The sequence below is a fragment of the Cheilinus undulatus genome, linkage group 19 (genome assembly GCF_018320785.1).
Source record: "Cheilinus undulatus linkage group 19, ASM1832078v1, whole genome shotgun sequence".
NCBI lineage: Eukaryota > Metazoa > Chordata > Actinopteri > Labriformes > Labridae > Cheilinus > Cheilinus undulatus.
The window spans coordinates 1,778,440-1,804,803 of record NC_054883.1 but is presented as its reverse complement, the minus strand read 5'-3'; the positions used below and the strand labels follow the sequence as shown (position 1 = coordinate 1,804,803).

Here is a 26,364-nt window from a genome sequence, read left to right as displayed (position 1 = left end):
CTTTTCCAGTCGTTAAAGTTTAAATGGCAGTCAATTCTCAACTTTAATGGAGTTGGGATTATAAAAGCACAATACTTAAAGTTATTATATTCGACTTTCAGCAAAGGTGTCCAGTAGATGTCGCACTATAGCACCAGTCTGTTCAATCAAAACAAACCACAGCACCCTTCTGACTGACTGCATCCATGTCTCTCAACCCTACACTGAACCAGTTTCAGGGTTAATTCAGAGCAGGTGCTGACTCTATAAACAGTTATTGTTTTTCCATTTTTTCCAAATCCCTGTCGTTCTAGGAGAAAGGACTGGTTTACTTTAGGTCTGAGTGCTCACACTTGTGACTGGAATTGAAGTGAACAAATAAACAGGAAGAGTGCCAAGCAAGCAAGCAGGGAGAAGAGGCCGATGCAATTATGGAGGAAGACATTAGTGTGGATGCTGCTAAAGCGCCAGTTTTATCAGAACTTGACGACATTTCTTTGTTAAAAGAAGAACAAAGAACAGCAGTGGGTTGTCTTCTTTTCAAAAACGACCGAAGTCGTGAACTGACATGTCTACAGTCGCCATGGTTCACGTTAAGCAGTTCTCTATGGACTTTACTCCTCAGTAGCGGCTATGTCATGTGTTTTGTTGCTCTGATTGGCCCGTAATGACGCGTCAGACAGAACGTTCATCCAATCACCTTCTGAGTTTTTTTCAAAGGCTCTGCCTCTTCCCAAACGCTGTGTATGAGTGGTTTACCAGATGGATGTGTGAAACAGATCCTTCTGGTGTGCCAGGTTAGTACACACATAAATACATAAATATTAATGTGATTGTTATTATTTTTGTTATTCACATTATTGCTAATTTTGGTTATGCTGTTTTTGAGTATTGTTTGCACATTTTATTTCTTACTTTTGTTAAATATTGCTAATTGCTGTTGAGCTGTTGTAATAACCAAATTTTCCCGAGGATCAAAAATAGTTTATATTGTCTTATCTTTTTGAAAGGGTGTCAGGGACTTCTAAGCATAACAAATAAGCTAAAAGAAAATGCAGTCATGACAAGGTGAACACAAAACTAAGAACAACAAACCCAGTGAGGATATGGGTTCACACTTTTTGGGATGTCGTTACTTAATGATATATTTGATAATAATGATACACTTTATCTATAAAGTGCTTTTCAAAAAATCAGACACTGTACAATAGTTAAACGACATTACTTACCAAAAACAAAAGACAACATAACAGCCAAACAAACAACAGGCGAACAAACAAGCAGCAAAGTGACAAGACAACAACAGAATCAAACATTAAAAGCCAGTTTAAAAAGGTCAGTTTTAGCATTGGTTTGAATCTGGATGAGTCTGTACAGTCTTGGATATGTTTAGGGAGTGAGTTCCAGAGGGAGGGGGCAGCAATGGAGGCTCACAGTACGAAACTATTTGCCACATTTAACAAATTTTTCTCAGTAAAGGCAAATACTAACTTGCCTGACTCAGTGTGCAAGATCCGAGTGTGACGTTTTGTCAGATTACGTTTCCTGTGGAGCAGAGAAAAATGCGCATGTCTCCACAGTGCAGCCTTTTAACAACTTGTTATCAGTTGTGGTTGTCAAACTACAACATCTAGACATTAAAAATATCCTTAAAACTATGTGATATCTTACATGGCGCAGTTTATAGTTGCTTGCTTGAAGACAGGGATTGTTGCATCACCATCACTTTGTAAAAAACAAAGAGGAATAAACGTGCTGCTGTGTTTATCTTTCTCTCAATGCCATTAAAAATGCAGAACCTCAAAGATTGTTCTTTAAATATAAGTTGGGAAAGGGTGCTACATTAATTACACACTAATAAAGTCATATTGCAATCTATTATATCTATATATATTAAAGAGAAAATTATGACAGATTATAAATTGGTATGATGGAATTTTTACGACCCTTTCCGTCAAAATGACGAACAACAAAAAGTCAAGTGCAACCTCTGGTGGTGAGTAAAGGTGCACAAGGAACAGGGATGAGTGCAGCCATCAGATGATTGTCAAACAAAGCAGATTCAGGAACTTAGGGGAGCTTTAGGAGTTGACTGAGACTAGAGTCAGTGTATCAAGAGCCACCACATGCAGACGGGTCCAAGGAATGGGCTAGAAGTGTTGTGTTCCTAGTGTCAAGCCAATCCTAAATTGCAGTGCCATAAGCATGTCACTTTGGCTAAGGAGAAAAAGAACTAGACTGCCGCTCAGTGGTCCAAAGTTCTGTTTTCAGATGAAAGCCAATTTTCAATTTCATTTGGAAATCAAGGTTCCAGAGTCTGTAGGAAGATCAGAAAGGCCCAGAATCCAAGAGGCTTGAAGTCCCTTTTTGTTCAGTTTCCACAGTCAGTGATGGTTTGGGGTGCCATGTCATTTGCTGCTGTTGGTCCATTGTGCTTTATCAAGTCCAGAGTCAACACTGTCAGCTATCTACCAGGAGATTTTAGAGCACTTCAGGCTTCCATCTACACTGCTTCCCACATTATTATGCAAATAACATTTTTCTCTTATTTTCATAAATATTAATGCAAATGACAATATTTTTCAAGTCATCAGCCTTTAGAGCATAATTCAAGTGTTTTACAACAAACTCCATAATGATAACCATTATTTTTTTAAAAATAAAAATCTCAAAATGCACTGTTCCATATCATTATGCAAAACAGAGTTTTAAAAGATTTTATGGGTTGCAAAGAACTGAAAATGGTCATTTATTGAATTTACAGCATTAGGAGATCATATTTACTGAAATCAAAAGTTATTTCAATCAAAAATATCTTTACAGGCCAAGTTCCATGTTAACATAGGAGCCCTTCTTTGATATCACCTTCACTATTCTTGCATCATTTGAACATGCGAACAGTGTGGAACAGTGCATTTTGAGATTTTTTCCTAAAATAATGGTTATCATTATGAAGTTCTTTTGAAAAACATTTGAATTATGATGACTTGAAAAATATTCTGTCATTTGCATTAATATTTATGAAAATAAAAGAAAAATGTCATTTGCATAATAATGTGGGAAGTGGTGTACTGAGAGGCTTTATGGAAATACTGATGTCCTTTCCCAGGAGGGCTTGGCATCTGCCAACAGTGGTACTCCAAGAATCTAATGGTGTTTATATTCTAGATTTTTAGGGAATTATTTATCGATACTCAATATCTTAGGTCCAAGTGTTCTTATGTAATTGGTATGCTGTTGATTGTTGTCTACGGCTACGGGACAAGTACGTTTTTTTATTCTTATCTTGTAGTGAAGCCAGAACTACCAGAAACTGGTTCAGTGACCATGGTATTACTGTGCTTGATTGACCATTCAACTGACCTGACCCCCACAGAGAACCTCGGGGGAAATGTCAAGAGGATGATGAGAGGCACCAGACTCAACAATAAAGTAAAGTATACTATAGTTTCATCAAGGTGTCGGAAACATTCCTCTGAGTTTTTGGTCCATACTGACATGATAGCATCTCAAAGTTACTGCAGATTTGTTGGCTGTACATCCATTCCGTGAACCTCCCATTCCACAACATCCCAAAGGAGCTCTATCGGATTGAGATCTAGTGACTGTGGAGGCCACTGGAGTACAACGAACTTGTTGTCATATTCAAGAAACCAGTTTAAGATGGTCTGATCTTTGTGACATGATGCATTATCCTGCTGGAAGTAGCCTTCATGATCAGAAGGTACAGTGTGGTCATAAATGTATGGGCGTGGTCAGCCGCAATACCCTGGTAGGCTGTGGCGTCTAAATGATGTTCATCTGGTACTAAGGGGGCAGAAGTATGCCAAGAAAATCTCCCCCACACCATTACACCACCACCAGCCTGAACCGTTGATACAAAGCAGGATTGAGTGATGCTTTCATGTTGTTTATGCCAAATTCTGACCCTACCATCTGAATTTCACAGCTGAAGTCAAGACTCATCAGACCAGGCAACATTTTTCCAATCTTCTATTTCCCACTCTTGGTGAGCCCATGTAAACTGTAGCCTCAGTTTCCTGCTCTTAGCTGAAAGGAGTGGCACCTGGTGTGGTCTTCTGCTGCTGTAGCCCATCTGCTTCAAGGTTCTATGCGTTGTGCATTCAGAGATGATCCTCAGCATACCTTGGTTGTAAAAAGCTGATATTTCAGTTACTGTTGCCCTTCTATCATCCTGAACCAGTGTGCCCATTCTCCTCTGACCTCTGACATCAACAAGGCATTTTCATCCACAATACCATTCTCTGTAAACCCTAGAGGTGGTTGTGTGGAAAAATCACAGTAGATCAGCAGTTTCTGAAATAATCAGACCAGCCCGTCTGCCATCAACTACCTTGCCCTGTTCAAATTCACTTAAATCCCCTTTCTTCCCCATTCTGATGCTAAGTTTGAATTTCAGAGAGTCGTCTTGACCCTGTCTACAATGCCTTAACACACTGAGTTGTTGCTATGTGATTGGCTGATTTATGTCAACATGCAATTGAACAGGTGTACCCAATAAAGTGGCCAGTGATTGTAGCTGCAGTAAATTGTGCAAAAGGAGCTGTAACTAATTACTGAGTGCATGAACGAGCATTGTTTTACAGAAGATCAAAATTTCTGTATTATAAATCATTTTTTTTGTGATATTCTAATACTCTAAACTAATGGGTTTATTTGTGAGCTGTAAGCCAAAATCATCATTTAAACTCAAAAAGTCTTAAAATATTTCACTTTGTGATGATAACACAAGTGTTATACCAAAACACCTTTGTATGAATCATTCATATGGTTTTTGTCATGATTTTAGATAGTCTGAGTGAATGTCATTTCAATAACCTCAGAGCAGACATCCCCCCAGAATGCATAGCAGCCTAAAGTCAGCAGTAGTACATTTGCCAACCACTGAAGTAAGTGACATCATAATAGTGACGCAATCTTTAAGTGGCATGAATCTTTTTTCAATACATGGAATAAATTAGCAACCATGAGAAATACAATTTTTGCAATACTGCATGTGTGAACACATTTATTTCTGAGATATCCAAATTATTCTTGAACATACACTTCTTATACTCTAATTTAGTTTCCCAGGAAATTGCTAGATGAGCGCTGCTTGGTTCTTGAAGCCTATTTCCATTTTCCCTTTAGAAGCAGGAAGCCAGGGAGAAACATGGGGATATTGATTGGCTTCTGCATTAGCCACATTGCATGAACTAATTTCTTACGAAGTGTATTTGTCTGATTTTTCAGGTCAAAAATATCTCTTTACCTTTTCAATAAGGCACACCCACACTGAGTCTAGATAAACACCTTATTCCATGATATAAACAGAAAAACAAATCCTGAATCTTATAAGACAACAACTCTGCCATCAGGGCAAAAACTAAATAACTTTTGACAGTACAGCAAATCATCACTAAATACTAATTTAGATGCAACATCTCACTTTAAGACATCTGGAAAGTAAAGTTGTTGCCCCATTAGCATTTTTTTTTACTTCTTTTAAGTAATTCAGGCCTTATATTTGCCTTTTATATCTTCATATAAGATGTTGATCTACAAATGTCTGGTAAGTTTGGCTTAAAGTAAGAGTAATGAGATTTTTAAAAAAGAAAATAGGCATACACATTTTAAAAGATTTGAGCTTTTGCAGTTGTACAGCACCCTAAAAGTGAACATTGAAGCAAAAGAATAGTATCAACAAGATGTGTTTGCTCACTTAACAGATCATGTATATCAAGAGAAAGTGAATGAAACTTCCTAAAGCGTATCATTGGACCCATGATAAGAAGGCCCTCAGGATGGGCCACCAACATTTTCATATTTTCCAGGGGAAAAGAGCAACTGCAAAAATTACTAAGAGCAAATCTCAAAAGAAAGATGCTTTTTGTTGCTGAGCCAGCTGCTGTCATTCTGGTTATAATTGTACACACACTTAAAAGTTGATTATGTTGCTTTCGAACAACTTCAGAAAAACAATGGAGATTCTCTTTTCTTCAGCAACTTGAGTGAAAAAACTGAAGTGAAATGAATCAGTTTCATGCTGGAACAAAAAAACAATGTTGCTTCCCCACTGGCGAGGCTTTCAAAACTCTCGTTAGCGCTATGTTTTTCTGACAGCACGATGAAAAAGAAGGACAGTATGGAGAGATCTGACATTTCATTGACTAAAGCATATAAAACATTTTTAATTGACAACAATGCCTGTGATTGCAGCTCTTCACTGATAAGGGCTGTAAATAAAAACAAAACAATTAACAGAGCAAACCATTTCCCTCATCAATTAGATTAAAAAGTTGACCAGCTAATAAACATACTTTGCTTAATAAGTTAGTTTGAACTTTCTGTCTGTGTCTGGGATTTGGTAACAGAGCTGTGTGACTGACTGGATCCAAACCCTCAGATCCCATCCATTAGCATCCTGGACCAGATTCTTCTGATCTGCAAACAGCCTCGAGTAAACTCATTTTAGTGGTCTCGTCTCCCTCCTCTCGCCGCCTGCCCTAAAGGGATCAATACCAATATGAAAAACCTGGATTCCATTCTGAGCAGACCACACCGGCGCCTTTCTCTGAATACAAATCACATCACATCACATGCCCACACTATAACAGCCTGCAATACAATCCCAGGGGGGAAAGGCAGCATCTACAGAGCACTCCACTTGGGGTCGAAATCAGAAGCGGTTGCTTTTCAGCGCCATTCAGATGATCAGCAGGAGGGGGAAACTGTGAGGAAAGCTGAGGTGAAAGACTTGGTAAACATCCCAATTATCTCATATCTATCATCTGCTTTCTTTGCAGCTCCATGCGAGAGGTTCAGAACAGCTTTTTTGGGCATGAAAATACAAAACAGAAAAGCTTAAATACAACAACAGCTTGAGGCTTAATCAGTGAAATTACACTGCAGAATAGAAACCATATATATAAAACGTGCTGAATGCTAAATGTTTTCATAACACAGGAGGGAGCAAGATGCTGTAGTGTGCTTGTAATCAGCTGAGTTGTTATCCTAATAATGAAAGCTTAATAATTGTTCACACAAACTTTAATAAAAGTTTTCATACTGAATGTGCCAAGCATGCCTTCAAACCTTAGCAGAAACTGAGCAAACTGATACTTCTTCCAAAGCAAAAGGCTTCTTCAAGCCGAAAACAGAGTATTTCAAGCTATCCATTCAGTCAAAATACAATAGTTGTTTAACTGTTACAGCTCCGTGCTGAATAGAAACACTCTGAAAATCACATTATCATGAAATCCTTCCACTCAAAAGCACAGCAATCAATACCAGGGTATTGGGCGGAGGGCTTATTAAAATCTCCTGGAACCACCAGTGAGCCTCTGACCTTTAAAGACTCTTCTTCCACTTGTTATTGGAGTTAAAAACTCATACAAAGTACTTTTGAAAACAGCCATTGATTAACAGCAGGGGTGTGAGGTGGAGGTAGGAGGGGTGGGCAGATCGAAGTGTCCCTGTGTTGTTTTGTTGCTAACAGGACCCTTCTTAGGCCTGGAGGCAGATACAGTGTCCTGTTGACAAACTGGCAGTTCTTATCTCCTATCAGAGTGCAGTGTCAGCCGCCAAGGCTTTGTTTGGAATCTCAAGTAAGATTCTGTATAATGCGGTGCGCTCCATGACAGGTTTTTACAATCCTCGGGCACAATACGCAGCTGGCAAGAGGGAAAGGATGTGGGGGGGGAATGAGGAGACACTGGAGATGATGTGATAGTTCATGTGTGTTATGCTCCAAATAGTGACAAATAAACATGGATTAAAATAAATTCGGCCCCAAATGACACTAGTTACGTGATAAAAATAGACTGTTCTATTAGATTTTTAATAAAATTGTTTGCAGAAATCAATATAAAGTCAAATTTAGCAGTTTCATTTTGAAAAGGACTTCATTTTATATTTTACTAATAAATCAAAAATAAATAAATCCTGAAATACTCTGTATTTTAGTGTATGGAAAGTCCTGAAATGTTTTGAGTTATGTTTATTATTGCTGATTATAAAATGATTATTTCCTCATTAAGGGTGAAGCAAACCTACACAAAACTCACCAATCCTGCATGCAGCCAAAGGCCAAACCCCTGCAGTCTAGTCCATCATTCAGGCTCCCAGCTGTGATTATATTAGTCAGTTATCCATTCTGATGAATGCCGGACCAGTTTCTGACAAGTTCATAACATGGGAGCATCTTTAGACCTTATTCAAGAAGCTCTCCTGTGTGATCATGGGAAAAAGCTTGGAGGCCGGAACATTTTAACTCCTCATTGTCGGTGTTTTGAACTGTTAGTCTGAGATAAGGTTCTGTAGTTGTGGAGAAGTGGATCACATTTGTCTGCTGCTGGGTCATCCTCTCTCCGACATGTACGACTCTGGCAGGGAGTTTTCAGCAAAATGCTCGCGCCCAGGCAAATCTCGTCTTCTGGGTTAAGTGTCTTTATGATATTTCTAAATCCTGGTTTTCAACAACACTGGGCTCATGTCTTTAGCAACGTGTTGTGTTACTATCCCTGTTATCTCGGAGTCATCTTGTGGCGTATTTTAACGAATATCACGACCTCTTCCTTTTCAAAGTTTAACGACTGCTCAACACTGCAGACCCAGCGCTGTTTCTTGTTGTCCGTCTCAAAACTCTGCTAACTCCCCGCTAACTCACCTCCAATAATTTATACTCAGATGTTTGCGATATAGCCATTTTATACATCGTGCATGGCAAAAGCCGGGATACATCGAATATACTCGATACATCACCCAGCCCTAGCCTCAACTGCCTCACATCTTCACCAATTCATAACTTTTTAGACTGGTGCTTAGATATGAAGCCCCTAAAGGGACACGGACTGCAAAATAGAAAACTACATTTCTGGTGTGTACCAGAAAGTAACCTATGCTCATGGGAGCTCACAAGAATTTTTATTTTATTTTGTACAAATAAAACTCTCCATGACATCTTCAGAACTCAGAGATAGCAAAGACCATGAAGCTCCTCCTCTGAGACAGAATGGTAGCAACTTTCTCAATTGCATCCAAAGTTTACTGAAAAGCACCAGAAACATGTGCTTTGCTATTAATCAGCTTCCCATTACAGTTACTACTTTACTACTTTACTACTCATGCTCGTGAAAACAAGTTCACAGAGATTCAATAAATACTGTGCAGTGTGCCATCATTTCCTGTTTTCAAAGAGTTCAATTAAGTATGATTATGCATGTGAAACAGATGTTGTAGGATCAATGATTAACTCTGTCAAATGATCATGACTTCAATATTAATTGAAATTATCAGATTTTTTGTCATAATTGAGCAGCCCAACTATACATTCGTGGGAAGCACGTGATCCAGAATGTCTGTGGGGAGTCACGTAGTGGGGGACAGCCATAAGGAATGAATAGGAACGGAGCAGAGGGAAGTTTGTAAAGCTCTAACAGCACTAACACAGCAGACGATCGAAAACATCTTTCCCAACATTAAAAGCCTTTAGGGTTGTTTTAATTCTAATTTCATACAGAAACATGGTCCAGTTCTAGTAAAAAAGACGCAATACTAAAGCTACATCAGAGGTCTTTCCAGGAGTGGAGGCAGCCATTAGAGAGCTGTCAGTAAAACTAAACCCCGCCCATAGCGCAACACTGTATAGTATGATGTAACCCGCTTTAACAAGTATGACATAATAAATAAATAAAAAAAAACTGGGTAACACCTGCTAAAGCTTGGTTAAAATGCATGTTGATTAGTTAAAGAAGTTACTTCTCTCTTAAAAAACAAACTATTTACAAGCAAAAAGGCATCAATAACACCAATGTTAAAAAGTATATACATTTAATCCATCTAAAGTTGGTTAAAAGCGTTTAGACAGCACCTTTAATGGAGAATGATTAAATGTGTGGCTGTTACAAATTTAAGTGACGCTTCCCCTTTAAGAAACGGGGGTCCTTTTGTTGCCTGCGTGCAGGAGTGCAGGAGAGATAAACACGCAGGGAGAAGCGGGAGCTAGTCTATGCTACGGGAAAACTAGCTAGCAGACACTTTGAAAAAAGTTGTCCTAGGACTGAACTTCATGTCTACAAGGTTGTTGATTTTAGAAGAATGTTTTTGAGCTAAGTACAACAGCTTTGGTTTTTGTTTACTTTGAAACTTGCTGAGAAAAATAGACTGTTTTCCCCGTCGTGTGTGGAGTAGCAACGCCCGACGCAGGAGGCAAGATGGCGAGCTAAACCCGTGGAAGACGTTTCTAGAAGCAAGAACTCTTCATCGTGCTGGTGTGGGAATCCGCTGCTACGGTTGGACTGTTGGAGAATTCGCTGCCAGAGCGGTAGGAATATCGGATCCTTTTGTTCCTGAACTGAATCTAAGAAGCTAACTTGAACTGAACTGAACCAAGAGGATTACTTTGAACTGAACTGAAGTTGAGACTATAACTTTGAGCTAAACCTGAACTGAATTTGAAGTGCCATGTTTACGCTGTGATCTGTTCATGATTACTGTTTTGTGAAGCTAGTATAATTGTGTTTAACTTCATTTTCATGTGATGTACCTTCTTACCTGTTAAAGAAGTAAAGGAAAGAGTTAACTCAGGAGACTAACTAAACTCAAAATAGGAACAAACCTTGGACCTAAATAGAAACACTAACTACTTACAGACCGGTCTGATTTAAAATAGAGAACCTAGAAAAGGGAACAAAAGTTAAATTGAATTTTATTTTTCCTGTTTTACCTTACCTGCAGGAGCGTATTAACAGGTGTAAGACTGTTATTGTTATGTAAAAATAGTTCTTTGGTATTCTGTGCAATGTTTTAGTAAAGTGTCCACTTTTGCATTTAAAGTACATGGTCTCTGGTGTAATTTTATACTGTTTTCCCCACTCAAACAGAACCTAGAACTGGTCCAGTAGCTAAGCCCAGACACATAGCTGACATCAGTGCTACAATGACTCTGAAAGTAGGGTCACTCAGTCAGTTTTTAACTTACTTACTCAGACGCAGACATAGCTATCAGTAGCGCTGACCTCAGCAGTCAGCCAAAAATATGGCATTAAAAAAAGAACTGAGTTTTTGAGTTGATGTATCTTTTTCTTACTGTTGTGTCATGAAACAAAGCACCCCTAAACCAATGTAGAATTTTTGATTTGAGTGAGTTTCTGCAAGTGCAAAGCATTAATGAAACACTCAAACATGTAGTTTGATGTCTCATATTAAATAAAGCAAAGTTTGGACAGCACTACAGGGATCAAAGTATGACTAATATGACTGGTTCATATTGCAGTTCTCTACCAGAGTACAGTCCCTCTGGCTCCACCTTGATCATTAAGAAGAGGAGTCTGTCTGCAAGTGGTGGAACCGGGTCAGTCTGAAAATGTCTGCTATCTTCAGCGCTCCTGCATCCCAAAGGCGCAAACACCTCTTCACCCCACATGACTGCAAACAATCCACCACTGCGGTCATTGCGGTCAGTGCCGTGTCACCTCTCAGAGCTATCATCCACCGACACCACCTGCCACAACACAGCAGACATCCAGGGGATTTAGAGACAATTGGACCTGACTGGGCCACAACCTCATTTATAAAAAGCCACCCAAGAGTTAGACATGTCAGTCTGACTAAAAAGGCTCACTCTGCTTCCTAACAAGTCATGGTGGGCAGAGGGCCTGTTTCAACACACACTCCTAAGCTGGGATAGAGAAAATGCTCAGATAATGCCAGTCGGCAAATCAGAAACTCAGTACATTAAAGAAAATGTCACGTTTTTACCAAATGATAGCACTCCTCGAGCATTTAGACAGACAGCAAAGGTTTAACAAGCCTGAGAGAAGTGGGACGTGCAATGCAAACAGTCAATATCCTCACACTACCTCACTGGCAATTACAGGCAATGATTTACGCCAACAACGTTGCTGTGGACTACTGGACTTTTTACTTTCAAATCAATAAGGCTCCATGTGCTGCTTTGACTCCTGGCTCTTCTTCATTACAGGCCGAGTCATAAACTTGTGCTTAGAGGAGGGTTTAATTCATTCCTCTTCAGACGAGAGAGGCATCTGAACTAATCCCTGACGTGATCACAGCTCAGGCCGCTAGATTTATCATGACTTATGAGATGTAGATGACGTTGACTTTTATCACCTGGGATCGGGGTCTCATTTAATTGTCTCTGCAGAAAAACATGGTGGATATTCATTACTGGGAGCAGATATTAATGTGATATAGCCTGAGTCACACAGAAACATGCAGGTTATACATATGCTGCTTTCACATTCAGAGTTTTAATGCGTTTAACATGAGCAAGATGAAGTACATAATAAAGTGCACTTGTTTTCTCTGAGGTGATTTTTGCGAAATCTAGATGCACTCATGTCTGGTTTCCTCTGGTAAACTTAAGTGATGTTATTAGGGACTTGTTTTCTTGTTAATTACATGGATAATTAAATTCAGACTAGTTGACAACTTAAAAGTTCAGATACCATTCAGAAGACAGGAAAAAGAAGCACATTTCATCTTAAACCATATTGTGTTCAGTCTGTTTTAAGCTATTTCAAACGGCTAAATACAGTCTTCAATAACAAAAGAGACAACCATTTCAAAGTGTAGCATTTACCATACTGAATTAATGTAAAGATACCTTGCAATACAATTTTTTTTTAGATTGAAGCAAAACTGAGCATTTCAACAAAAATAATGTTGCAAAGGTTTTTTTTTAACCAGCAGATGTAAGCCTCCCATCAAATGACAGCTAGTGAGGTCAGGGGTCAAAGGTAAATGATATTTGGCTTCATGTTCATCCCTTGCTTGTAAATGTGATATCTCAAGAACTTCTTCAAACTTTCACAAATGCCATCCCTTACTTAAGGATAAACTGATTACATTCTTGAGGTCAAATGTCAAGGTCATTAGGCCTCACGTTCAAACCTTGTTTATAAAACTTGTACAAATTGCACTACCACAGAAACCAGCTCTTCTTGTCCCCCAACAGCACTTTCACCCACAATTGATTACCTGCAGGAGGCATAAAATCCCCAGGGGGTAGTTCTAGTTAAAGTCAGAGAACTGAAATAAAAGAATTATTATAAGAAAACTGACTTCTTTTGTTAGTAAAAAAATAAAACAGGGAAAAAAATCGGAATAAAGTTTTGTTGTAAACCTATTATCAAGATGCTCATCTTGACTTGGGTGTAATTTTGCATCCCTGTACTGAGGGTGAGAAATCTCAGATTGGTGTACTGGGTACATTAGCAGTGCTTAAACCAACAGCCTTTCATTTCCCTTTGCAGGTTAACTTCCACATGCTGGCACTGTGGTTCACAGTCCTACAGGTCAAACTGTCATAAGCCAGTTTGACCTGATACAGCTGCTTCTTTTATCCGTCCATTTTCTTGTTTATTTATTTATTTATTTATTTATTAAAGGGGGGAACAAAACATATTAATGAACATTCAGAAAAAAGGAAATATGCCAGATTGTAGCCCAAGGCTAATTTCCATTTGCAGACCCCTGGCAGGTTGATGTAAGAAATAAAACATATACACATACTATTTACACACAGTACATGTATCTGGGGCCAGGTTTCTGTGGCAGCAGGCTATGTAAGTCAACCCAGACATCCCTCTCCCCAGCAACATATACCAACTCCTCTTGGGGTATTCTGAAACATTCCCAAGCCATACTGGATTTACAATCCCTCCTGCAGGCTCTGGGTCTGCTCAGGGTCTCTTTTCTTACTTGGACATGCCCATCTTGACTGACCCCTTTAAATGCTAAGGAGTAACAACTCTGCTCGTAGAACACCTCGGATGATCATCTCTGTGCTTCCATCTTCCCTCTAAAACTTAGCCCAGCCACATTTCTAAGGAATCTCATTTCGACCAGCTATATCCGCAATCTCATTCTTTTGGTCATTACCTTAAGCTTGTGACTGTAGCTGAGAGTAGGAATGAAGATCCACTGGTAAATTGAGAACTTTGCCTTCTTGCTTAGCTTCCTCACCATGGCAGTCCAGTACAAAGTCTGCAAAACTGCTGATGCTACATCAATCAGCCTATCAATCTCCCAGTCCATTCTAACCACACTCGTGAATATGAACCCATGATACTCCCTCCTTTGGAGCAAAGATTCACTCCACAGCAGGAAAATACAATCATCCGTTTTTCAGCAGAGAATTATGACCCTTAGCCTTGTCACTTTGCAATTCTGTCTGCTTTGCAGTTCTGCAAACCACCCCAATGTCTGCTGGAGATCACCAGCTGAAGAAGCCAACAAACCTACATCACCTGCAAAAACAGAAATGAAATTCTGAGGTCACAAACCAGAAAATGGGCCCGAGATCCTGTTCATGAAAATCCCAAACAGAATTGGTGACAAGGGGTAGCCCTGGCAGAGGTCAACATGCTCTGGGAACATATCTGACTTTGTGCCAATGATTCAGACACAACTCTAACTTTAGTTACACAGGGACTGGATAACTCTTTGCAAAACACATGTACACTGGATGAACAAACTTCCATGCCTCTTCAAGAAGTCTTGCAATGGTGAATGGGTCTACTGTCTCACAGCCAGGATGGATTCAGCATTGTTCCTTCTGTAACCGAGGTTTGAAAGTCTGCCAGCATCTCCTTCCAGCATCCTAATGTAGATTTTCCCTGAGTAGTGTGGTATCTTACAACTGGAACACACCCTCCGCTCCCCCTTTTTAAAATGCAATCCACCCACTGTGCTGGTTTACGTCCAGGCAGCAGAGCTAAGAAAACGGGCTTATACAACTGAGCTACAGACCCCTCTGGTGGATGGTCACTGTCTTACAGTTTAAACAAAACATTTAATCAGCAATGTGTGGCCATATGAATAAAGATATCACTTTAACAAGCAAGTAATTCTAGATCCGACTATAAAGGGGGTGATATCTATTAATTTATTCAGCTTATCATGTACATCCCCTGTAAAAACATGACTAATTGTAGTGCAAGCTAACAATGTAATGCATTATTTATTTATTTATTTAATTTGCCGTACCTTTGCTGGAGGAAGCCGATGAAGGGTGCGATTCCTGTGCCGGGTCCAACCATTATAAAGGGCACCGACAGGTCAGAGGGAGGCCGGAAGGTGCAGTCTGGTCTCAGCTTCACATGGATCTGAGGTCAGAGGCCATTAGCAAGAATTTAAAATAATGAGAGTAATTACAACAGTGTTGAGAAGCTGCTGTGGGCTTACCAATCTATTAATTGATCTGCTTAATATTCTGAAGACATGCTAATAGGAATACTCATGAGCTCCAGCTAGAATCCACAGAGTCCTTGGTAGAGAGGATTTACTTGCCCTAATTTAAATTAATTCCTTCATTAATCATATACAAACTGGCCTGAAGCGTGTTCTTTCTTTGTGTTTAACCTCTTAAGAGACTGCATACACATATGAGGACATCACATTTTTGCTCTCCTACAATAATATAATGTAATAATTTCTGCTATTGGAATTTTTCAGATAATAGTCTAGAATGTCCATTGAAGTTTAAGTTACTGGCTTTAGATGTTTGAATAATTTGCTGTTTTGATATTTAGGAGAATTTGCTCGGAATTTATCAAGTACTTTCATGGAAATTTCTGGGATATGTTTGCATATTTTGGGAGTTTTTGAGGACATTTTCTTTGAATTTGTTTGGCATTTTCTTGAGAATTTGGGAAATATCTTTCGTGCTGGATTAGGACTTTGGGATTGTCCTTTAAAATTTTCACAAATTTTCATGGAAATTTCAGGGAATTTGTATGGATGTATTTTTCATGGAATTTCAGGAATGTATTTATACATTTTATTAAAAATTTTGCAGATAAATTTCGGGGGAATATTTTTCAGGATTTAACATGGAATTTGGAATTTCCCCTTGTGGGACTAATGAAGGAATATCTTATCTTTTATGTTTTAACTGAAAGATTTGAGGACTATCTAAAGAAATCTGGGGTACGTATCATGGTATACTTTAAAACAATGTTTAAGAATTTTCACATACATTTTCACAAGGACATTTCCTTGAAATTTAAAGGAATTTGTTTTGGAAATAAAAAATTCAGAGAAATTCCCTTTTAGAGACAAGGCTGATGTTTTAACTTATCAGGTCCTACTTATCCCAGATAAGTGGGAGGAACTGAAAAAAACTCAGGTCTCAGGAGGTTAAAGCATAAAAATAGTTTCCACAGTAGTTCTAAATGTGGTAAAACAGGTTAAATCTCAAATGTTTCAAGTTACACAGATTGAGGAAAATACTGCAAAAATGGTCTTTTGACTACAACCTTGTGAACTTTTATGACCGAAACAGAACAGACAGAACAAATCTTTTGACATTTTCACATAAACAACACTACATTAAAGAAGGGATGATAGTAAGTAGTGCTAAATATGTGTTCCACCTAGCCAGGAGTTGTTTTTTATTCTCTCTGTGACTACAGCGGTTACAACCAGCACCTGAACATTTATAGCAATCATGAGCATTACTGAAGAAATATATCTACTGAGACCAAAAGTTCACAAGCTTGCACAATCCAGCTTCAGCTCTCCATTTTCCACTGTACTCATTACCTTTGGCAGGTCTGGGCTGCCCGAGGATTCATTCTTTCCAGGCAAAAACAGGACAGGACTGATGAGGTCAAACAGCCAGCCGGTACACAAGCCTTGCCTTCCCACAGGCCGAACAGAGCATGCTGGTAACTCAACTATGTTGAAGACAAAACGTAGCTTTCCTGGGTGTCTGAGGCAGGAGCTGTAGAAATGGTACCACAGAGAGTTTTAGGTGGAGGTAGAGAGCGACAGAAGAAAACAACAGTGAAAAACAGTCAAAGGGATACAGACAGTGACAAGCAGGGGGATGAAGGGAAAATCAGTGAAACAGAGGAGAGTAAAGGGAAAACAGATGAGTACCAGGGACAAGTTATATGAGGGACACAAAATTCCAAAGAAAATATACCAATAATGCTTTTATACTCATACAAACATCCTTTACAAAAACCCTAGTTGAACAGACACTCAAAGAGCCAAACATCAACATTTTACACAAACAGCCTCAAACATAAAGATGGGCTGAATTATCAGGATCTAGAAGTGTTTCTCAATGATTTTCAGTCTGACTTGGCCCCACAAGCCTGTCAAATATAGTTTGGTACTACTATTGCTTTATCAATGCTGCCCTTCAAAATGTTTAAGTCTTTGACTAAATTTAATTAAACTAGATGATTTTTATGCTCAACTAATTACATAAAGAAGATTGTTAGTATGAAGTTTTACATCAGAGGTAACCAAACTGCCACGTTCAGAAAAATATAAGGCTGACTGGGCCACTTCGATATACCTCACCTTTAGTGGGCTGTAATTAGTAGAAGCGATCTTCTGTACCAGTAGTTAAAGATGTGTGTAGTAAATGACTATGCAAGAAGAAAAAACAGCTGACAAAATAAAAAGCTCAGTATCTTCAAGGATTTTGAGCTATCTGATAAGGTAGCTGGTAAGGTGATAAGGTGATAAGGTCCTAAAGCACCGGAACACTGCTTTCAGGTTTGGTGACAGGACCCTCTACAGTGCGGCCAGAGCGGACCTGAGGAGAGTCATCAGAGAAGCCAAGGGGGCCTATAAAAGGAAAATTGAGGAGCACTTCACTGACAATAACCCAAGGAAGATTTGGCAGGGAATACAGCACATCACCACCTATAAAGACAATAACAAGGTGACTGTAAATGGTGACGCCTCACTGGCAGAGGAATTAAACCATTTCTTTGCCCGTTTTGAGACTATAAGACCAGGCACAGTCACACCACAGCGACCTCCCCTCTGCAGCGGCACACTGACACACGAAGTCAGACATGTGTTGAGGACTGTAAACCCTGGGAAGGCTGCAGGACCAGATGGAGTACCTGGGAAGGTGCTCAAGGCTTGTGCTGACCAGCTGGCTGGGGTTTTCACCACTATCTTCTGTTCCCTGTCACAGTCCATCATCCCATCCTGTCTGAAATCTGCCACCATAATCCCTGTCCCCGAGAAGCCAGCCATTCACAGCTTGAATGGTTACAGGCCTGTGGCACTTACGCCTGTGATCATGAAGTGCTTCGAAAAGCTGTTCGCAAACCACATCAAGGCCATACTTCCTCCCACACTGGACCCCAGCCAGTTCGCCTGTAGAGCAAACCGTTCTACTGAGGATGCCATTGCCATAGCTCTTCACACTGCACTGAGCCACCTGGAGCACCAGGGGAATTATGTGAGGATGCTTTTTGTGGACTACAGCTCAGCCTTAAACACAATAACCTTGGACATTCTAACTGAGAAGCTCTCCCATCTTGGTCTCTCCACTTCCATCTGTAGATGGATCAAGGACTTCCTGTCAGAGTCGGCCCCCACCTCTCCCCCATCATCACACTAAACACTGGCTCCCCACAGGGATGTGTACTGAGTCCACTCTTGTACTCTCATATGACTGTACACCGACCCATCCCTCCAACTCCATCACCAGATTCGCCAACGACACCACCATGGTCAGGCCCATCTCAGGTGGAGACGAGTCAGCCTACAGAGATGAGGTTGGGAACCTGTCAGTGTGGTGTTCTGCCAACAACCTCTCACTGAACACCACAAAGACAAAAGAACTCATCCTGGACTTCCGGAAACGCAGCACGGACCTTGCCCCACTAATCATAAATGGGAACTGTGTTGAAAGGGTCCACACCTTCAAATTCCTTCAAATTCCTGTCCACATCATGGACAACTTCTCCTGGTCTGCAAACACCAAGGCAGTGGTGAAGAAGGCTCAGCAGCGACGCCACTTCCTGAGGGTGCTCAGGAGAATCAACCTGGAAGAGAAGCTGCTTGTAGACTTCTACAGAGCCACCGTGGAGAGCATCTTGGCACACTGCGTCACAGTGTGGTACGCTGGGTGCTCAGCAGCAGACAGGAGAACTCTACAGAGAGTGATCAACATGAACCAGAAGATCTCTGGTTGCTCTCTACCCTCCCTGGACAATATTGCGAGCTCTTGCTATTTAAGCAGAGCTACAAACATTGTAAAGGACCCATCCCACCCTGGTCACCACATGTTTAACCTGTTGCTCTCAGGCTGGCACTACAAGTTGCACAAGACCAGGACAAATAGACTCAGAGACAGTTCCTTCCCCAGAGCCATGAGCACTCTGAACACCCATCAACACAAAACTACACATCTCCTCATATGCAATAAATCTACGTGCAATCCCCCCCCCCACACACAATACACACTGCAACTTCAGTATGTTTACTTCTCTTAATATTTGTCTTTTTTTATGTTGTGTTTACTGTTTGTTTATTTATTGTACATTGCACCAAATGGAGCAGCGCTCCTAATTTCATTGTGTGCAAGTCAGACAATGACAATAAAGGCTTTCTATTTCTATCTCTTCTATCAAACCCAGATTTTTCATCGTAAGAGACACAAAACTTGATCATAAGAGCATTTTAGCGATTAATATATGTAAACATCACTGTTAGACTTCAAACGGGATTTTTCCTCCACCTTCCACATTATATTAACATCCTTGATTCACTTGGTCAAATCTTCAGTTCAGTAAATCTAAAATTCCATATTAGCAATTAGTATTCAATTTATATCATGAAAACCACATCCCTGAGGCATCCAGACAGTGAACAGCATGTTTAAAACACCACCATTAAAGACGCATACTTAACTTTATTTAGTTACTAGTACCACAAACAGAGAAAGCATCAGAACTTGGGCATCTCAGAAAATATACAGTTGCTAGAAAAAGTATGTGAACCCTTTGAGATTTCTTGGATTTCTGCATAAATTGGTCATCAAATGTGTTCTGATCTTCATCTAATTCACAACAATAGACAAACACAGTCTGCTTAAACTAATACTGCACAACAAAATGATATGTTTTCATGTTTTTATTGAACAAAACATGTAAACATTCACAGTGCAGGGTGGAAAAAGTATGTGAACCCCTAGGCTAATGACTGGTTGACCCTCCTTTGGCAGCAATAACCTCAACCAAACATTTCCTGTACATAGTTGCAGATCAGACCTGCACAACGGTCAGGAGGAATTTTGGACCATTCCTCTTTACAAAACTGTTTCAGTTCAGCAATATTCTTGGGATGTCTGGTGTGCATTGCTCTCTTGAGATCATGCCACAGCATCTCAATCGGGTTGAGGTCAGGACTCTGACTGGACCACTCCAGAAGGTGTATTTTCTTCTGTTGAAGCCATTCTGTTGTTGATTTACTTCTATGCTTTGGGTTGTTGTCCTGTTGCATCACCCATCCTCTGTTGAGCTTCAGTTGGTGGACAGATGGTCTTAAGTTTTCCTGCAAAATGTCTTGATAAAATTGGGAATTCATTTTTCCGTCAATGACAGCAATCCGTCCAGGCCCTGAGGCAGCAAAGCAGCCCCAAACCATGAAGGCCCCTCCACCATATTTCACAGTTGGGATGAGGTTTTGATGTTGGTGTGCTGTGCCTTTTTTTCTCCACACATAGCGTTGTGTGTTCCTTCTAAACAACTCAATTTTGGTTTCAGCTATGGACAGAATATTTTGCCAGTAGTGCTGTGGAACATCCAGGTGCTCTTTTGTAAACTTCAAACATGCAGCAATGTGTTTTTTGGACAGCAGTGGCTTCCTCCATGGTGTCCTCCCATGAACTCCGTTCTTGTTTAATGTATTACTTATTGTAGATTTGTCAACACAAATGTTAGCATGTGCCAGAGATGTCTGTAAGTCTTTAGCTGACACTCTAGGATTCTTCTTCACCTCATTGAGCGTTCTGCGCCATGCTCTTGCAGTCATCTTTGCAGGATGACCACGCCTAGAGAGAGTAGCAACAGTGCTGAACCTTCTCCATTTGTAGACAGTCTGTCTTACCGTGGACACATGAACATCAAGGCTTTTAGAGATACTTTTTTAACCCTTTCCAGCTTCATGCAAGTCAACAATTCTTAATCGTAGGTCTTCTGAGAGCTCTTTTGTGCCAGGCATGGTTCACATCAGGCAATGCTTCTTGAGAACAGCAAATTCAACACTGGTGTGTGTTTTTTATAGGGCAGGGCAGCTTTAACCAACACATCCAATCTCATCACATTGATTGGACTCCAGGTTGGCTGACTCCTGGCTCCAATTAGCCCTTGGAGAAGTCATTAGCCTAGGGGTTCACATATTTTTTCCACCCTGCACTGTGAATGTTAAATGGTTTGATCAATAAAAACATGAAAACATGTAATTTTTTGCGCAGTATTAGTTTAAGCAGACTGTGTTTGTCTATTGGTGTGACTTAGATGAAGATCGGAACACACTTGATGACCAATTTATGCAGAAATCCAAGAAATCTCAAAGGGTTCACATACTTTTTCTAGCGACTGTATGTGTAGGTTCCTATCTTCCAGGTAATGGTTATCCAAATCTCTGTCAAGGGGGCAACTGGACTTGACTGAGGATTGATGCTTCGTCTCGCCTGAAAAAGGCTTTTTCAGCAAAATGTTCTTCAAAAACCCAAATCAAGTCCAGTTACCCCCTTGATAAAGATTCAAATTCAGAAAATATACCTTAAAAATTTCAGGCTGTAATAGTGCTAGCTGGATGTTTAATTAAAAAAAACATACCACAGTACTTAAAATTGAGGCTTAATCCTTTTCAAAACGACCACCAGTGGTGCCAAGTCACTATAGTGAGCCATTGGTATTATAGTTACTTCAACAAAATTTCCTCCAACAACCTACAGAAAACCTCCTAGTAATTAGGTGGACAGCTTTAAATAGAAATGGGCGATATCTTATCGTTTGCGATATACCATGTCTATGACTATTGCGCACACATACGTCATCACTGCTACGCACTCATAACTCACATGCAGAAGCATAATAAACATGGCGGAAGGCGGAATTGAAACAGAGGATGAGTTAGTTGTTAAACGAAGCGCTACCTCCATGATAAAAATGGTTTGGTTACAGGAAATCAGACGTGGAGCAGACAACGGTAATTTGCACAGTGTGCTTTATTTTACGACCTTCTATTCCTCTGTTTCACAGCCGCGCAAATTATGCAATGCCCCACTGTTTACACAAGGAAATGACAGAGTGCTTAATCTAATATTTAGAAAGATATGAGTAATAAACTCGCATCTCGTAGATTTTCTATAAAGTTAGCATAATCTAACATTTACAACAACACACAATGTCCATAATATGATAGATAGCATGATGCATGTTTCTTTTTATGAGTGCTGTGGGTTCTGTCTTTTAGGTGCATAGGTGTCTGTCTTAAGTACACACCTCACAGACAGCGGACAGACAGACGTATATGGTAGAGGGACAGATAAACATTAAAGCCCCACACTGTATGCCCTATATCTGAAATAAGACTATTACTACTACCACCACAATACAAGTTTCAGTGCATTTATACATCATGGACTTAATCAAACTTCGTTAAAAATAATTTAGCATTTTTACTTATTATTCATTTAACAACAAGAGTTTCAACTTGGACTTGCAGTAAGTGACTTATCTCTGTAAAAACAAACATGGTAGAGCCTGGCAGCTCTGCTCCAATGAAGGAACCTCCAGACTTAAAAGACGATATCAGACTGCATTTAGAATTTAAACACTACAGCGGCAAACTGGACAAAAGAAATGGGCTACATGGAGGTAAAATATTGATGTAAATAGTACTAGTTTAGGGTCAATTTTTAATGCAAACCCTACAATTTTTAATAATGTGCCAAGTTGGAACATTCTTTTTACTATTTCCAACTAAATTTCTCTTTAAATGTCTTAAATGTGGAAAAAAGTTAGGTTTTTTACTAAAATATCCCTACATGAATTGATATTGAATCGAGAACTGAATCAAACCGGGGCCTTGAGAATCGGAATTAAATCGATTCATGCAATGAGTGGCAATACCCAGCACTAATTTATATGTAGCTGGTGTAGTTAAGCAGCCCATTTGATACATTTCACCTAGCCAAAAAGGTTGTGTTGAGTGGTGCTATTTTTTATCATGATTTATATTGTCACAATAAATACAGCAAAATATTGAGATACATTTTTTAAGTTCATATCGCCCATCCCTAGCTTTAAATTACTCTATAATTATAAGTTTTAATTTTTTGGGGATGATTCATCACAAGTGGGGTTGCAACTAAGCAGTGATTGGACAGAAGTTTACTTACAAGTTACTACACTAAAGACTGTAAAATAGCTGTAATGTCAACGAGAAAATCATGGGTCGTTCCCCAGCTTCTGCAGCCACATGTCAACAAGCGCATGGTTAAGGCACTTAACCCAAAATTGCTCACACTGCTTTGCCAGAGTCGTATTAACTAAATCAGATCAGTTGATGATAGCCACTTTACATAGCAGTCTATGCAATCAGTGTGTGAATGGTTGTTAAAAAGAACCCTGCATGATCAGACAACTTCATCTTGTTGGATAGATATTTTTATCTCTCATATACATATTGAACTAAAAAACTCACAAGATATCTGCATTTTGAGTCATTTGAGTTTATAAATTCACCAGGAGACCGTCATGTTTTGGCCCGCGCTGGCGCCGTGACATCACAGTTCGCGGTAATCCTCTCCGTTGCTATGCAGTAACCTGTTTCAAACTGGCAGCATCTCAGAAACGCAGGACGTCTTACGCACGGAGAATTCTAAAATTTGAGGTCTCTTCTATTTTATATTTGCACCATGAGCAGTTATCTGTCTAGAAAGGAAAATGATAAATACAGAGCCATATTTACATTGTTGTAGCAAATATGTATGTCCAAATGGGTAGAAAATGTTTGAAATCTGTTTCTGATGAAATAGATGAAGGCCACAAGCTAAAATGCGTCTGTTTAATAAAGTTGCTCCCCGAACTTCTCTTCTTTATGAGGCTTTCAGTTTCCACACAGTTCAGTTAAAGATAAACACAATATGAAAGGACTTCCAGTTTGTGCCTTTCAAATGACAGTCCACTTTAGCATTTCTTTGGAGAAACATTTGTATGTACATAATACTTTTATTTTGAAAAGCTCCCAGCACGCTTCCACTATACACTGAGTCCAGTCACTTGTAGGAGTTTTATTGAGGTAAAACGTAGGAGGAATGACAGAGCTTTGACAGCAGGGAGACAAAACCAACCAAACTCATGGCAGCAACAGCTGCAAGCAGCAAAACCATCTGAAAAACCGTGACTGCTTAGCAACAGAGAGGAGCTCTGCGGAACCGTGACATCAAACTATCGGCGTGGATCAAAACACAGGGGTCTCCTGCTGAGTTTATGAGCTGAAATATACTCAAAATGCAGATATGTGGGATATTTAGTGATTTTTTAGTTTAATATACATTTGAAACATACAAATATCTATCCAACAAGATGAGCTTGTCTGATCATGCAGGGTCCCTTTTAAAGATGAGTGTGACCTGCAGTGTAAAAAGTGCATTGAGTAGTGAAAGGCCAAGAAAATGCATACAAGCATAAGTTCATTTACCATTTTACATTACAACACACAAATAATATGTCTTCTGTAACCCTTGTTGTGAAAGAGTCTTCACACATGACTTCGACCTGATTCACAACCTTATTCTACCTCATTCTCGACTAAAAACTACTGCCAGTAGTGGAAAAATAAGTAAATTCTTGTCTGTCTTGCTTCAATAAAACTTTCCCTCCTTCCTCTATATTCTGGTCTTCGCTGTTGGCCGAGGAACTCTCACGCTCCCTCATCCTTCACTCTCCAGTTCCTGTGGGCCACCAGAGACCTCTATTGACCACAGCATCAATAATGCAGGCCTCTAATGTCTCTGCAGCATCTGATAAACTACAACCACTGTCTCTCCTGCCCACTCCCTTTCTCCCTATATACACACACAGGCATCCTTAAACATGCACACACCCACACCCACACACACCCCCACACCCACACACACCCCCACACACACCCACACACACCCACACACGCACACACACACTGCTAAGTGAGGGATTAATCAGAGGAGAGGAGAAGTTTTGACATTGCGTTAGATGTTGCTGTTCCACATGAGTTTTAAAGCAAACCTAATGGGTACTAGCTTAACAGGAAGAGGAAATCAATGACAAGCTAAGTGGGCAAAAGATGGAACACTTAAGTCTATTTAAAATAAGCACAACTGGCTAAAACTACACATGATTACATTACCATCATCTGTTCAGGTTTTTATCAGTATTCATTAAGCTCATTTGGGAATTACATCTGCAAAACAGCACACATACACTGGCAAAACCATCACCTTCAACATGGCTTCATCACTTTTCTAAAGAAAGTTTCTGAATGTCTTAAAAAATCAAAAACCTTATGCCACACTTTATATTATTCATGGAGCCTCTCTTTGACGTTATAATAAACCCTGTCAAATGTCGCAATTTGAGAGCTCCACTGCGAAGAAGGTGGCAGAGCAGCACATTGCCAGCAGAAAGCAATACTTTTCTTTGCTGAAAATAGTTCAAAAATTGAAACATCATTATGTGAAACAAACTCTATTGCCTGGCAGCATCAAACACCTATGTGGAGGATTTTATTGATTTATAGTGATGACTGAAGAGAGACAAAATATTTACAAAATAGTGTCCAATTATTTTAAAAATATATGGCTTAATGCTTATCTTGCTATAATCTCAATAGAAATCAGAAAAACATCTCTGTTTATCTTGTCTCAACCATATCTCCTCTTAAAAGCTTGGTATGTACAGGGGGTTCTCAGTAGAGCTGGGCGACTATAGCAAAAATCAAAATCATGATTAATTGGGCTTCTTTTTTTACCTTGATTACGATTAATGAACGATTATTCCACCCTCAACCTCCGACTCTGTTTGTTCTGTAAATATTTGTATAATTTTAAAACAAATAACTGAGAGGAACATGCAAAGATGAACACTTTAAGGTTATTTATTGAGACAACTGAAATCAAAATACACAGCTGAAATGAAACTACCTGGCTGCCTATCATGTGACTACACAGCTAGTAGTTTGATTTTAAGGGGGTGGTGCATCAGTAGAGAGAGATATGTGACTGAAGCCAGATAAAGTTCCTGCAAGTCGGCATTCCGGTGGTTGAGAAAAATGGATACAAAGTCGTTTTCTTCAAAATGATCATTTTTCGTTTTTTCTCATTTTATGCAAGTCCGACATTTCAACTACTCATTCGATGAAAAAAGTAACACAAATGTGATATTTAAAAGCATTAATTTTGTGTTTTAAAATGCCCTATTCTTGCAGTTGCTGCAAGGATATTGAGGGGAGGGGAAAGCGAAACTGCGGGGTGATAATTGGCCGCTCAGTCTGCCATTGTTCCCAGTTCAGTTTGATGACGGCGGATTTCCTGTGGGAATATTTTGATGA

The 26,364-nt window shown here is 39.6% G+C and overlaps 1 protein-coding gene across 2 annotated transcripts in view; it reads right to left on the bottom strand.

The window, feature by feature from the left end:
* Positions 1–26,364, bottom strand: part of mtrr (5-methyltetrahydrofolate-homocysteine methyltransferase reductase) — a 92,169-nt gene that overhangs the window by 35,391 nt on the left and 30,414 nt on the right. For both annotated transcript variants that reach the window (XM_041814185.1, XM_041814184.1), the window contains exons 11-12: positions 16,549–16,729; positions 14,992–15,110 (exon numbers count right to left, since the gene is read on the bottom strand). In XM_041814185.1, the coding sequence (XP_041670119.1) occupies positions 14,992–15,110; positions 16,549–16,729 (300 nt within the window). The remainder of the gene's footprint in view (positions 1–14,991; positions 15,111–16,548; positions 16,730–26,364) is intronic.